The following is a 16,720-nucleotide window of genomic DNA, read 5'->3' on the forward strand; positions in this document are numbered from 1 at the left end:
TGAGAAGCTATTGAGTGTCAAAATATTTCTTATCAGTACTGGATCTGGGATCTTTCTAATGTTTAAAAGGTAAAGAAAACTAGTGTATAAGAAAAGATCAACCTTTTGCTCTCAACACAAAGAACAAATCTGATTATCGATCGCTAGGTCACCAGGTCAAATCGGGTTATTTCGATCATCGCTGAGGAAGGTTGCAGTTAGCAGCCAAAAATTTTGAGGCATTTCTTCTGATTTTTTCTGTGTTGGGAGCAAAGTTTAACCTTTTCTTATTTTCAAACCAACACAGATGAACTTTCAAAACTATTGCATATATTTATCATTTCAATAAATTCATTATCTAGTGATGGAGAAATTGAGTTACACTTACATATGGCTTCTTATAATAAAACCACAAATTTAGACTGACTTCTTATAAAAAAAAGGGGGGGCATTCATAGAAACTTCTGGCGATATGAAAAAAAATTCTGATGACCACACAAATGTTCATGTCAATTTTTTCTATGAAGAAACAATGTCAGGGTTAGAGCTAAGAGAAGAGTTTTGGCTCATTATAGGATTCAGGTTTACCATTAACTTTATTAAAGATTAGATTACACTTTATGCTTGGCTGAATTGTCGGATTTTCCTCTTGATCATTTACCATCAAAGGAAATGTTATGGAACTGGTACAATTTGGAATATAAAAATAGAAATGTTTATATTGTGTTGTGTAGCGGTAAGATCATCGCACTCATGATCGTGAAGTTGTACAGTAAGTTTGAATCCCCACTCGGCCATTATCTCCAGTTTAATAAGAAAGCCTGTGAGTAATTTTTGTTGTCTGCATAAAGCTTGGCCATTATGACCAATTAAATTTGATGCAAAATACTACCTAGTATGTAATTGGTAGAACCTAGTCTGCAGGCAAAGACCCTTGGGTTTCGCAATTCGCATAGTGCATAATGCCGAGTCTGAAATAGTGAGACTAAATTTACAATGCACTGTGGCTGGCTCTACACCGACAGAGCCTTTGGCGTCTAGTCTTTACTCTAGACCTATTATTGGGTAAAGTGTCAAATATGATGAGTCTATGCTTGGAGACTAGGTTATACCAGCTTGACGATAAGCACCAAAATAACCGTAAACAGAAACATAAACTGTGCTACATAGAAATGATAAAGCACCTAAACACACACCAACCATTACACAATGCTTCAGGATACTAACAGTGAATTTAAAAAATTGTAAAATATAATTATAAGCAAAATTGTGAGCGGAAGAAATTGAACAGCAAAACAGCAAGTCAGCATATTGGTGAGGAGCTAAGAACTGAATAGTAAAACGTGGCTAGCTGTTAAAAGCTAAAAGAGAAATAAAAACAAATCAAAACCAAAGACGCTTCATGATTTACTTACATCCATATCTACAGCGGCATGGCCATATACATGAAAGTTACCATCACACTAAACACAATGGGGTACAAGGGCAGTTTAGAAACAAAAAAATATATATATTAAAGAAAAAAAAAATCATTCATTGATCATTCATACAGCTATCCATAGCAACATGTCCATATACATATCAGGGTTACAATCACACTTCAACATTTGGGTTAAAAGGAAGTTTTGAATTTAAAAACAAAATAATATTTTTTTCATGATTATTCAATCATTTTATCAACAGTAGCATGACCATATATAAAAGTTATGATGAAGTAAATGTACAAAACAAGTACTTCAAAAAAAAATCCTGAATTATTACTTTTTTCCATTTGTTTAAACAACATAAGGGTTGAGAATACACTGGATTACAAATTTATAAATAAATTTTTGAAAAGCTCAATTAAAATTAACCTTTCGGAAAAGAAAAAAAATAATATTTCTTTTGGGAGCAGTGACTGAACGAAATGAGATGAAAATAATACACTTTTGAAATAGCCTGCAAAGCTGGAGTATATTTTCTTTAAGGAAATTAACAAAAGAAAATGCAAAAAGAATACTTAATAGTAACAATGCACTGATGCATAGCATGTCACACAAAGGGGGAAGCAATGTGAAATGATATGAGGAATACTATCAAACTAAAGATAAGCAGTTTGGATAATGGGATTGGAGAGGAACATTAAGAAATCTGTTTGGCAAAAAAGAAATACATGATTCAATGCGATACGAGTAAATCAATAATCTAGGATTCATATTGGTTTCAGTAAACACTAAATCAGCATACATGCTTCATCTTGCGCACTTCAAAATGCATTCGAGATTGATTAGAAAATTCAAATGCATGATTGCAGAGTCATCCGTCAACCACAAAATTTACGTCAAAATATGATGGGTAGCAGATTAAAATATACCCTAATTTGTCAGTATTTTTTTATACATTCAAAGTTGCCTTAAATTTTGAATCTGTTGTTGAAACAGTGGTTTACGCACATTCCACGCATTGAAGGTAAAAGAAAGTAGTTGCAGCAACTACTTTATGAGAAATTCTTTTGAATAAAGATTAATTGGCACTATATTCTAGATCTGGGGGGTGTTTCACAAAGGTTTAAGTATGACTTAGGTCGCACTTAAATGTTGACGCATACATGATATGCAACGCGCAATCTTATTGATCAATACGCAGTAGTACACGTCCTCTTGGCATGATCTGACCAATGCTGTCATGCTTTTTATACTGCGTGCAACTAGACATTTAAGTGCGACTCTAAGTCATACTTAAATCTTTGTGAATCACCCCCCTGGTATATTAATGTAAACTTATCTTTGTGCAATCATGAAATCTTTGCTCAAAATCGGTAATTCTGAAGATCACTAACACAGAACAGCATGAGTGGGACAGTGTCTAAACATTGCTTGAAAAAATACCCAACATTTGACGGAATCCCATGCTTATTTTGCTCATTTCTCAGCAATTCATTTTTTCTTCCAAAGCCATTTTTGGCACATATTTTTTCATTAATACATACAAACACTTGGGTGGTTATTTGATTGGATTCTGATCAAACTCATTTTGAGGTCATTACCACTTAGTATTTATCTTTAATGATGCTTTACTAGCACATATCAAGAAAGGATCATAATTGGGAATGCATGTCGTTGTCACAGACTTATGGTACAAGACCGATCATACAAATCAGCCCAACAATCGGTGACTAAGTGATTGTTTTTACCTCATTAGCTCCGGCTATCTTGAGTTGTAGAAGACCTTTCTTATCATTATCTGTACTTAGAGACTGGACAGACTGCACTTGGTCAAAGTCGGCCATCTTGGTGGGCTGAAAAAGAAAAAAAACATAAAAGGTATGATACTACATTCTTAATCCATAACCTGGTTTTAGTTTGCTGATATTGATCATCATTAGAGCAATTCTGTATTTTGTAATTTAATTTTGTATCTCTGACCCCAGTTTTCTCTATTCTTATTTCCCTCCATGAACGACCCAAATCAGGATCATTTGAGACCACTACAAATTTTCATTAGAATTAGCAAACTGAGACAAATCATTTCAGGATGATCCCACATGTGTGGTAACCATTGTGGATACTTTTTTGCAATTGCCCAATAATGAATACATATTGTCTCTATGTACATGCATCATCATTTTTTTTTGTACCCCCAACACTACACGTCGCTCTACTTTCTGTGTGTTCGACAGCTCTACTTTCTGTGTGTTCGACACCTCCTCTTATTGCATATGTCTCGAACTTGGCTCCATCTAAAATGTGTTTAATCAAAATTTCTAGAAATTTTGATACAGAAAATACATTCTTTATGCAGATCTAAAAACTGAAAAGCTTTATTTTTTTCTTCCCCTTCTCCCCCCTAGCCCTACTCTCCCCCTTCCCTACATGGGGGGGTAACAGATTGATGCAGAATTCGAGCCCCAGTCACGTCTTTCAGAAAGTGACATTGTAAGACAGTCACAGACAAAAATAATCATATATGATTGATACAACGTAATTACACACTCCTATGAGATGGGTTCTTACTGTGGCAGCTTTGTCCGTGAGGCATGATATCCCATCTTCAGGCCCTATTACCAGCTCCACTGAGATACTCCAGCCAGTCTGTAAGACAAAGAGAAAGGAAAATGTTACCAGTCATAATGCAGTAAAGTTTTCTTTAACTTTGTTTTTTTTTCCTTTACTGAGATTTCTCAGAGATCAGAACCGACAGACACTTCATACCAACCCACAGCTTCCAATATATCTCATATTAAATGATGTCACTTCTCTTTATTTGTTGATACATATTTTACCAACATTTCTCTTTATAAGTTCATTTAAATCTCCCGTTTCTTCTGACAAATTTTTTGACTGGCTTCATTTTCAATTTTTTTTTCTGATATCAGTCATTTAAGAATCAAAATATCTAAAGGCAGAACAAAAGCTGACAATTATTGAGAAACATTTTGCAGACAATTAGAAAAAAATATTGATCAAATTGGTTCCTTTCTATGTTACGAAGCTCTAACAAGATCTTATTGAGTGTAGATGTCTCACTATCTACCATGTATCCATTTGTAGGCATGTGCTGATCCTAAAAAGGACCAACCAAATTTACATTTTGGGGAGCTCCCTAACCCTTGATACTTTGTCTTATGTTCTGTTGTATTGTTCATTGGATGTTCTTGTAAATTTTTTCTTTTTCCTAAAATGGCTGAAACAATAAATGAAATGAAATACTTACACCAAGTGCACATTTGAATTTTTCATGATCGAATCGGTGTACTGTCGTTAGTACTTCAAAAAACTTGAACACACACTGCTCCTCGTTAAGATTAGCAAACTGCTTGAAGTACTGTAGAATTAGCTTGCGTAGATTCTTGGGCTACAGAGGGAGACAAACAGGGAATCGCTATTCAACAGATTGACATTTTTTGCGGTTTCACGGACCTAAAACATTTCCCATAGACCCGTGTGTTAAAATGGAACTTTTTAAAAAATTAAGGATGAAATTTGAGGGTTGAATGTTTACTACCAGTGGATAGGATATGTCTGACATTCCATATCTGAACAGAAAAGGGTACCTCGACCAGCTCATTTTTATAAATATATCAGCATTTATGAAGACTACACTTAATTGACAGGATCAATTTCGACTTTAGACAGTAAAATGGCCCTAATTCTTCCACCAGTAAACAAAATAGTTCCAATATTGGTCACATATCTTCCCAAGTTGGAAAAAAAGAAAGTTCAGCAGTTACCCTCCCTAGAATCAGTGTTAGATTGTCAATCACATTTATTCACTTTTGTCAATCAGCAATATCAATATCTTTTGCCTGCCAGTTGTAAAATAGGCCAGTGTGACCTTGTAGGTTAACAAAGTGAAACAGTTTCCTTCTGCTGGCTCTCATGTGCATGTTTTTTAACTTAAAAACACTTCATCAAACTAAACTATAGAGGGAGACAAACCTGGATCACTACAACAACATATTGACAGAGAGAACTTGATTATTAAAGATTTCATTCATTTCCAGAACTTGGCCCTCTTTCAATTTTTTTATTTATCAGACACAATGCAAGAATTAGGTCTAATGCCAAGTGTACAGTTCACAATATGTTGCAATCCAATTTTCTTTATCAATGAAATTGTAATAGCATTTGATATGAACATTATAACCTATAAAAAACGATCAAAGCTCCGAATAGTGGTATAAACACTAACATCTAAATTCCAGTCTAATTTGAGCTTTCACGTAGGAGTAATAGCAAATTCCATTCCAAATCGTAATGACGTCATCATCGGCTGCAGCTTAGAAATTAATTTGACCACTATGCTTGCTGCAAATCAAATATACAAACAAAAATATGCAACATTATCACTTAGTTTTCACTTCATGTTCAAACGTTCTACAAAACAAGATTGATGTTGTTTTGCCTTGTAGATATATCAATCCATAAAGCCATATATTGGAAAGACTGAAAAGATAGATATGTAGATATGTAAAAATAATATTCTATAATTTGCCAACAACCACATACCCATATTTTGTTTTCTCTAACATTTGAACATGATGTTTAAACAATCCAAGTATTTCAGACTGATGGAAATTTTGTGGGTATTTGGCACTTACCTTTGTATTGTCAATGACATTCTTAGGTATAAATCTCTTGAGACCAATTTCTTTTCTGTAGGAATAGAGAACAAACAAAAGAAGGATATTTTGCAATTCACAGGTAGATGTACTTGGGTTCTCTGCTTTTCACCCCCCCCCCCCCCCCCCCTCCCTACAGTTGATAGAGTAACACCACAAATCTCTGCCTTTATACCTACAACTTTAATATATACTGTATCATTGAAAGAAAATAAAGAAACAGTAACCTTCAAGGAAAGGTATTCACAGATTTTGTGAAAGTTCCTCTGACTGGTAACAACTGCCCATCAAAAAAAAATAATATTCAAGCAAAACATCAGCACAGATGGAGAATACAAAGCAGCAGATAACCCCCTTCATCCACTCAACAACCATCAACCTGTGAAATAAAAAAAGAGGCTTAAGCCTAGACACAGTTTTCTCCACTCAATTGAATCCCTTGAGGGGGAAAAGGAGACTCTGATTGAGAAAATGAGAAGTATTCAATACAGAAAGAGAAAGATGAGAAATAAAAAGATAAGAAAGAGAAAAACAAGAAGAGAAATAGAAAGAGAAGAGAAATAGAAATCGAAAAAGAGAAAGAGAATTAAATGATATATAAAGATAGGGATATAGAGGGGAATAGAAAGACTGAAAGAGAAAGAGGGAGAGAGATGGAGAGAAGGAAAGAGAACAACCATGATCAGATGAATTAGGGAACATGCACATGTTCAAACAATTGTGACGTTCTCATTACTTCACTTGGCTTCTGATTGCAGATGACATACTTAGCTGCCCTAATCTCTGCACTCCATTAGGAGCAGGGGATTAATGCCAGACAGTTTAATCCTACCACATATCATAACCCTCTTAATCCTCTCCCTAAGCCTGCAGGGGTTCTTGTCTGGGTAGACTGTAATTAATGAAGGAGAAATTCATCTCTCTAATTGTCATGCCAATTGATACCCTGTACCAATACATGAATCATCTCTTATTACTAATACTAGATACATACAGTATCTTTTCCTTTCTTCTCAACCTTCAAATGATTTTGAATTTTTGCCATATAATCTTCAGCAAGACATTTCTCAAAACTGTGTTGCACTCAACCCAGGTAAGGTTAACAGGTACCTGGCAGGAATTAATTCCTACTATTATCAACATCAACATCATCATCCCCCTTGATAAATTGAGAATATTGCAGAAAAGGGCAATACGACTTTAAATTCTAATTATAGACATCCAAGTACTCCATTATTTCTTCGTCTGAAAATGCTACCACTTAGAAAACTTGTGTCGTTTAATTGTGCAATGTTTCATGTTCAAACTACAATCAATGCCCCAAGAATGTACCTTACAAAAATTATTTCTTCAGAATTAAAAAAATACATAATTATAATACACGTCACAAAGATCTTATTCTTCATCCATTTGCGAGAACAAATGTCGCTCTGACCTCCTTCCATATATCACGTATTAAGAGTGGAACAATTTACCTGTTGATATAAAAAATAGTAAAACTCTTTTCATGTTCAAAAGATTATCCAAAACTTATTTTCTTGACAGATTTTGATTATTTTCCTTCAATATGTATTTTAAGTTGATGTATTTGCATTTAAGTTGATGACCTACTCAGAATCTATGTTTAGTATGTACATGTGTGGGTGGATGTGGTTGTGTGTGTGTGTGGGTTTGTGTATATATGTGTGTTTCTAATATTTTTTTCCATTCTATTTTTAGCATCTTAACCTTATACATTTTTTTCTCTCTCCTTTGTATCTTGTAGATTAGTATATCCTATGTTTTATGTTAATAATCATAAGTATTCCAGGGCCCTACTCACAAGCTTTGCTTTTAAAGGGGTCCTAAAACCAATTTGTATATGCTATAGTCTGATTGATGTATGTTCATGTACTCATTTACGTTGTATGTACATCTATTTTGATTATGATGTGATGTTTTTGGTTTTTAATAAATAAACTTGAACTTGTACACCATCACCATCATCATAATCACTGTCATCATCCTTATCATTCCCATCATTATCATCATCATTACCACCACCACCATCATCATCCTTATCATTCTCATCATCATCATCATCCTCATCATCATCATCCTCATCATCATCATCATTATCATCATCACCACCATCATCATCACTATCACCATCATCATCATCATCATCGTTGTTATGTATCCAGTCATCCTCACTTACTCTAAGTAGTCAAAGTTGGCTTTCTTGTCCAGGGCAATCTGTGGCATGTCTTTGAAGAAGCGTCTCATCTCTAGACAGCCGAGTTGGAGCGAGATGTCTTGATCGACCAACTCAGCGACCTCATTCATGTAATCACACCGTACCTAAAGAATGAGGAGATATTAGTGTATGAGAGATACAAAGTATTTATACATGTACATGTGCACTAAAACTTCTGTGACACAGTCCGCACAATGTAGCCTTTTCAAGGCTAGGATAGTGAGCTGGGCCATGTTGCATAAAAGTTACGATTATGGTAACTTTGCCATTCAACAGTAACTGCCATGGTAATGATGGTGATCAACAGCCAATCAAAATAAAGTCTTCCATTCAAGTTCATGGCCAAATTTATACCACAACGGTAACTTTTAAGCAACAAGGCCCTGGGCTAGTGTTCACTTCAATACATAATCCAGAATTTTAAAGATTCAAGATTCAAGATAATCTAATAAAGTCTGGCTTGGTGCAGTTTACAAACATGATACATGCAGTCATATATGTACACACACATACATCGCGCATTTGGCTTAAACTTTGATTTGCTCAAAATATTTTGCTCAAATTTCGCTTAAATGTTGCTTTATAAAGTAAAACGCTATTTATAAATGATTTACTTTCAATTGATATAACGGCCTATGTCTGGAAAGCCTCAGGCAAGCTTTTAGGCTGTCAAAAACACCTTTGTTTATTGCATGACATTATCATATGGGTTAATAGGGCCCTGTGACACAAAGTCTAGTGAGTGATCACTAGATACAACTAACAATCACTGCACAATGACTGCATTGACCACAATGTACAGTCATTCTTAAAAATTGGTCATAAGATTGATTACTATTAAAGCTGTGTGTTAAAGAACCCAGAGCCTTGTAAAATAAAGCTTAATGATTAAATATCAATTGATTGAGGAGGCTCATTTCATTGATTGATTGATTGCATAAAAATCACCCCCCCCCCCCCCCCCCCCGATCAGTCAGAGAGATTTGTGATACTGGACCCACTAGGTCTGGTCTTACCTGGTCATAGAAGTAGAAGAAACTAACTTTATCTTTCTCGAGCAGCTCGTGGTAGTTTTTAGGCAAGTATCGTACACGCAGCTCATATCTACAAGAGTAGAAGACATGGAAAATATACTGAGCAAGTTCTTTGTGAGTTTCTGATATTATGTACAATAATCATTACAGAACAAACAGATAGATAACATATGATTACTAGTGGCATAATGAGCCAAAAAAAATTGGGGGGCATGAACATGATGTCTGTGACAAAATTTCTTAAAATTCAAGGACCTCAGGGTCACACGCTCACTCAGTCTGGTCTATGGTCAACAAATAAACAATTCCATAAATAAAAAGTCTAGAACTAGACAATGCTTTTATGTAACAGCCTACATGTATTGATTTTTAGTTTTCGGTAACAAGTTGGTTGTTGTGTTTACATTGCAGCCTTTTTTTCTATAACACTTTGGTTGTTCACCGTTATGCTGTAACAAGAACAATAAAATGGGATTAATTACGGTGAATCCGTCGCAGTTGGCACTTCTTCAATTAATCCTCAAAACCGGTTTGTAAATTATAGCATTTACATGTTCTTCAAAATAACTTTAAATGATAAAAGATCTACAAGAACTTACTTCCATTCGATGGCAGGGTGATATGCTTCATATTTTTTCTTGACTTGGCCAACAGTGAGGTCACGGTGCAACCAATGGCACTCCTCGGATAAGGTATGCTGAAGCCGTACGGCGAAAGAACTCTCAAAGGCACGCTCTCCTCTCGCTAACTTGCCCACAACAGCATGGATAACATTCTGAAGAAGGCAAAACAAAAAGAAAGAAATTTGAACATTTGCTTCTTTTTTAAACATCAACCGATACTTGGGTTTACAAGATACATATGTAACCAAGGTCTTTCTTGAGATACACTAAGGCTGCATAGCACAGGAACTCTCAAATGCACGCTCTCCTTTCGCCCATGAAAGCATGGATAACATTCTAGAGAAAGACAAAATAATGAAAAATATTAAGATAAATATTAAAGCTAAATGAAAGTAGCAGAAAGTCTGTAAAACCAAGGTTAAGTATGACTATATCATCGTGGATCTAGATCTGGTACAGTTCCATAAACTGGACTTTGTGAAATCATTAAATCTAAAGCTGAAATACGATCACACTGAAGATCACCAACACAGATAGGCACACGTGGGACAGTGTATATTATTATTGCTGGAATAAAGACCCGACGAAAGTGCCCGAATCCACGATTATTTTGCTCATTTCTCAGCAATTACACAATTTCTTCCATAATCCTTTGGCACATATTTTTTATTCATACAAAGAGACACTTGGGTATTCATTATCTTGGATTCTGTAAAAAGTCATTTTGATATTTTTACAAAAACTGGCATTTATCCTTAAGATAAATCTACTTTTTTAACTCTTTTTTTAACATCTAGCCCAACATGAAATATCAGAGGATAACTCTAAACTAGAGAGGATACTACTTCAGATTCCTTTGATAAATTTCAGTGTTCATGTTGTTATCACATAATATACAGATACAAAACCTAGTAATATAGAAAAAATATATATAAAGACATAATTGTCCTGAGAGAAGACATCAAGAGACAATGCTACCAGACATGGTTTTATTCTTGGGGGGATCAACCTAAAACCCAGTGACAGATTTCCTGGTGGCACAGCGTGTGGCCATGCAACCCAAGTCAGAAATGAATATCACAAGTAAAACATGTCCATGAATTATTTGTGAGTCACAAGCCACTCATCATGATCATGACTTTTTTCAGATTGTTTCTATTCCCATTGGTATCAATGAAAGTCATTCAAGTGAAAGTAGGCAAGGAATCAAGAGTTAGTTTCACACCCGCAAAATAAACTCATAATTTACGAGCATAAAATGACGAAAAGATACTGGATAATTATTACATGTTACATATACATGTATGAATTCACAACAACATGAACCATAAACTTCCTGTAATTATATTGAAGCCTCAAACATTACCAAATTTTCCATGTACATCATTGAAAATATTCTTCTTGCCTCTCAGTTTCATCCCACAACTTTGTTGCACTGCTAATTTGAGGATCTCCATAGCAATAGTAATTGCAATATTCAAATGCTCATAACTTCTCATTCTTTGTCCGATTTTTCTCAAACTTTCGTTGATCTGTTTCTTTGATTTTTCTGTTTTCACACAAGCTATCTTGTTCCAAAAAATTCATTCTCCTAGTACATGTAGTTCATTAATAACATTTTTTAAAAACATTTCTCCTATTTCAGCATGAAAAAATGTGAACTTTAAATAGATCTAATGGAAATATTCTTCAAAATTGGAAAAGGAAACATCATAAATTGACGAAACAGCCATCCTCATCAATTTTGGTAGATAATACTGTATGGGCCATTCAATACAATGCATTCAAGCGAGGAGAGCACACGGTATTTTTTCTTTGAATCTCCTTCAACGACAACTTCCTTGTAAACACAGACATCAATTCATCAAGAAAGAGCTCCATGATTCACGTTAGCATTCATTCGTTCTGTCTGGGAAGCCAAGAAAGCATGCCTAGCAGCAATCAATCATCTATTATTTACACCATTTTAATCCAACCATCACCCCTTTATGTTTGCCCTTGTCTCTCTTTTGTCTTGTGTTTTTATGCACAGCGGCAATCATTACCGGAATGGTGACAGACGTGCCCAGCTTTTAATCAAGTTTAGGATTTACTGCTGATTTTAATTGTATTAAAAAGAGCCTTTGGCTCTTCTTCCTTTTTTTTCTCTTTTTTTATCAACTTTCTTCTCCGCTCCCTGTCTCTACTCGTTTACATTTGAATGTTCTCCTTCTTCCTCATCATTTCATTTGGTCTTTGTCCCTGCAATTGACATTCCCGTTTAAATTTTTCTGGTATATGGACCTCAGCCCCCCCCCCACCCACCTCTACATGAATCTCTCTCTGTTTATCTTGGGTCTCCATGTAATGATACACAAAGGCCTGCATTCATACATGCACATGTAACTATTTATTTTCAATCAATCATTTCATAAAAAAATGAAGAATTCATTCATGCTACCCCCCCCCCCATCACCTCACACACTCCTTCCTTTAATATTCCTTTTATAATGTCATGCTCACGTTCATGCTTGCTAACCCCCCCCCCCCCCCACACGCCCCACTCCCTACATGTAGGCCTATACTCCTTTAACATCTCTTTTATAAAACCAATTAAGTTCATGATGCATTAAAAGCCTGGATGTGCATGAAATGACATACAGTGTACATGTACGATCTCCTATGAAAATACTATGATCACTACTCAAAAAAGAAAATTCATTGGTTGGGGATTTTGGAGAAAAAAAAAAGAATTTTTTCATGCCCCATGTACCTAACATCCTAAAACCGATCACATTCATGATGCATAAGCCTAGTACAGTAGATGTGCATGAAATGAAATGTCCTATGAACATATCATAATCACAATTCAAAAAAGACAATCAATTGTTGGGGATTTTGGAAAATACAGAATTCTTTCATGCCCCACTTCAATACCTTCCCCACCCCCACCAGAAACCCCTTTCTCCACTCCATCTTGCCCAGTCTAGTTTTTTTCCCTTTCTCTTCCATTTCTCTACATTACCTTTCATTACACCATCAACCATTGAAGTGGAACCCCATTGACTCTGAGTCAGGAGGATGTTCGGTGAAAAAATAGTCAGAGCGAAGAATGATTCATGTTTCAAGCATTTCTTGTACATGTATGTATGTACGCCGATAATGCATCACTAAAAAGACGGTCACTCATCACCCATCAGTTTATAATACCCCCCCCTCCCCCATTCATCCCATCCAGAAACATGGGGTTTTTTGTATTTTGTTCTAATCTTGGAAAAGGGGGTGAAAATTCCAGTAACTTCACAAAACAAGAATAGGAAATTTAAGTTAAAATCTATGTAGCTACACAGGCTTCATATTGTTTTCAGTTTGAAAATAAACACTATTTCAAGATGTCCATGTAGTTCAAAAAGGATAAGGATCAGGAACGTATGCTCAGGGGGGGCAAGACTTGCAAAACTTTTCAAAGAAACTCAAACGCCAGGGAGCAAAGTCACCAAGCTTGTCATAGGGGTACTTTTGCATTTTCTTTATAAATTGAAATTGAATGATTTTGTGCACACTATTGGTGAATTTGTTGAAAATTTTCAGTAAAAAATGTAATTTTTGAAATTCTAGGGGGACAGCATACTGCCCTCCTACACGCCCCCACCCCCTGCATACAGGGATTATCATTCTTTAAAAATTGAGGTAATAAATATTAACTCATGTTCAAGTTTACTAGTTTGAGAAAAAAGCCACTATTGAACCAAAGTATGTGTAGTGAAGAAAAGTAGTGAAGAAAAGCAGTATAAAAAGCCGTACTACATGTACATGTACATCTACAATCCAAGTTTTAATTTACTCACACGCTCTTACATTAAGACTTCAAACAGAGCGCTAGAGCAGTGATTCATGGATGAGAGGGAAAGCTTAGTGCAGTAAGAATCCAATTTCCACCAGATTTCTAAACAAATCCATCTAAGATTATGCCATGTACTGGATGCACGAAGGGAAAGCATAGAGGCGGGGGGGGGTGTGAAATAAATCATAGCGTCAATAACAGAATATTCACAACTTAAGCAGTGAAGACAGAAAAGAGAATTCAAATGAAGAATCTAAATTCTACCTTAGGACAGATCTTGTTCATTTTGTAATTTGGTTGTATTTGATTTTGCAAAGCAGCATTTTCCTAAAAAAAAAAATGCAAGCTTATTGAGGTAACATCCACATTAATAGCCCTTTGACAAATATCTGATACAAGATTAATTTCATTTAAAGGGGAATTTAGCAACTGGTTATCTATAGTATGAACAGGGAATAATTTTCCTGGTATCGCATCGCAATTTGCTCCACATTTTTGAAAGACTGCTATGCATAAAACATATTTTTTTACATAGGACTGTACATTACTTTAATAGTTAAGAGCTTTTCTGTTTGACAAAAAATGACCAAAAATGCTATTCAAATTTGTAAAGGAAAATTATTCCCTGATGAATTATGAATTTGAAGGGGTTTTGCAGAAAATTGTTTTGTTTACGCCCTATAGTTTGATATACATGTAGTTACATGTACATGTTCATGTATGATAAAGATAAAAATAAAAGCCATGGAAGAAAAAAATCTACAACTGTCTGCATACATTCATGGACCAGTATAATGCCAGGTGGGTGTGTCATAAAGCTGCTTGTATTGTTACGCACAACTTTACGAACAATTAGAACATGTTCCTACATGTCCTTAATGAATGACATAGGAATGTTTCATCTAGCACAAGAAGGGGTCACTGGTCGTGCGTAAAGTCATTCATACAGGTATCTAATACAAACAGCTTTATGAAACACCCACCTGGGGGGCGTTTCATCAACATTTTTGTCCGACAAGTTGTCAGATCTGACATCTTTCCTTGATTCTTATTGGCTGAGAGGTACTGTTACTATGGTAATTGTCCGATAAAACAGAACTTGTCGGACAAAGTCCCTTCATGAAACGCTCCCCAGGCCCTAATAAAGCATACAATTTGATTTCATTGATACTGTTTGCATTATACCATGAATCTTTGGGTTTGTGCCAAATCTAATCAAACCTGAATACACACCTCAACAATGCCAAACTACCATGATAACGTTTCAATAGATCAGGATGTTTTCAATTTCAAAACCGTCTCACTGACCTGTCATGACCCAATTCCTATTTCCTTAGTTCTATTTACATGAACTTTGTTTTATCTTCGAAGTTCCACCTTTTTTTAAGATAATTCGCAAAATCACGGGTGCGGCCTTTACACCGGCAAATACGGTGTGACAGTGTACATACTGTTTTTCCCAATAATTTGCCTTTCTAAATACATACACCCTGTATGTACAAAATGTGGTGGGGCAGGGTTTACTATGCACGAAATACCAACATTTGCATACCTGTACTTGAAATGACTGAAAATCATCATCAACCCCATCTTCATGATTTCTCCTTTTATAAATGTTGATGATCATGGTCATTGATGATGATGGTGATTGATGATGATGATGATGATGATGGTGGTGATGATGATGATGGTGATGATGATGATGATGGTGATGGTGATGGTGATGATGATGATGATGATGATGATGATGATGATGATGATGATGATGATGGTGATGGTGATCATGATGATGATGATGATGATGATGATGATGATGATGATGATGATGATGATGATGATGATGATGATGATGGTGGTGGTGGTGGTGGTGGTGGTGGTGGTGGTGGTGGTGGTGGTGGTGGTGGTGGTGGTGGTGGTGGTGGTGGTAGTGGTGGTAGTGGTGGTGGTGGTGGTGATGGTGATGGTGGTGATCAATCAATGATGACAGCATCATCATCATCAATGACTATCATTATTATCATCAGCAGCATCATCATCTCCATTGCCATCATCATAATCACCATTGTTATTATCAAATATCATGATCATCATTACTGAATCCATCATTATAGAATTAAAGTTACCTTTATATCCGTAGTTTCCATGCATTTGACGGAGTTGAAGCTCCCATTAGGTTGGTAAACCTTTAGCATCATCTTTTCCCCAGCCTTGGAAGCCATCTTGATCCGTTAACACTGTCTCTCACCTTCCTATAGATTGTCTATGATGAATGTTCCAGCCTAATGTGGTTGGTCCCTCAGTAAGTATTGGTCGGCCATGAGTACTGATTGAGTTAAACCATCTGAAAATAATTATTTGTAAAAATTGATTACAAGCATTTTGATAGGTTTAAAGCTATATTCAGGGGGCTAAAAAAAATAGCCAGTTGATGGACATTTAATAGAGAAACAAAAGAATATGTGAGAAATTATTTTTTTCAATCCAAGTACATGTATACAAGGCAGATCCTACGCAAAAACAAATGTATTGAGAACAATTCACAATCAAACACGAACCAAACTACATGCACATGTGTATGTATACAATACATTTGAGAATTGGATGCATTTAGTTCCAAGATGCACTGTAGTGCACAGAGTCTATATGTAGATAGCACCCAAATACATGTTGCTGACTTCTATTCCTGGTCTTTGCCCTTAAGTTTATTTTAATTTTTATACAGTATAATTCTTTTTTATTTTTTGAAATAGTTTATAGCCTACATGTACAGCATGCACCCACCCAAGTCTTCTTCAACAAGACCGAACTATGACGACTGCTGGCGTTGCACTTTAGGCTACAGCCACTGAAAAAATATTGACGAAGACAATTGATTTGTCAACAATTGTATTGTATGTATTGCATTGTGTAGTGTACAAGGGAACA

General features: G+C 35.5%; 1 protein-coding gene across 5 annotated transcripts in view; it reads right to left on the minus strand.

Annotated features, from left to right (window-relative positions):
- Positions 1-16,720, minus strand: part of LOC121430748 (focal adhesion kinase 1-like) — a 139,549-nt gene that overhangs the window by 95,043 nt on the left and 27,786 nt on the right. For 4 of the 5 annotated variants that reach the window (XM_041628129.1, XM_041628127.1, XM_041628126.1 and 1 more), the window contains exons 3-11: positions 15,919-16,136; positions 9,949-10,124; positions 9,332-9,419; positions 8,277-8,419; positions 6,059-6,113; positions 4,672-4,812; positions 3,972-4,049; positions 3,152-3,256; positions 1,395-1,442 (exon numbers count right to left, since the gene is read on the minus strand). In XM_041628129.1, the coding sequence (XP_041484063.1) occupies positions 1,395-1,442; positions 3,152-3,256; positions 3,972-4,049; positions 4,672-4,812; positions 6,059-6,113; positions 8,277-8,419; positions 9,332-9,419; positions 9,949-10,124; positions 15,919-16,014 (930 nt within the window). In that variant the 5' untranslated portion in view covers positions 16,015-16,136. The remainder of the gene's footprint in view (positions 1-1,394; positions 1,443-3,151; positions 3,257-3,971; positions 4,050-4,671; positions 4,813-6,058; positions 6,114-8,276; positions 8,420-9,331; positions 9,420-9,948; positions 10,125-15,918; positions 16,137-16,720) is intronic. The other variant, XM_041628128.1, reaches the window with a different exon arrangement.

Source organism: Lytechinus variegatus, chromosome 17 (assembly GCF_018143015.1).
Source record: "Lytechinus variegatus isolate NC3 chromosome 17, Lvar_3.0, whole genome shotgun sequence".
In the NCBI taxonomy this organism is placed as follows: domain Eukaryota; kingdom Metazoa; phylum Echinodermata; class Echinoidea; order Temnopleuroida; family Toxopneustidae; genus Lytechinus; species Lytechinus variegatus.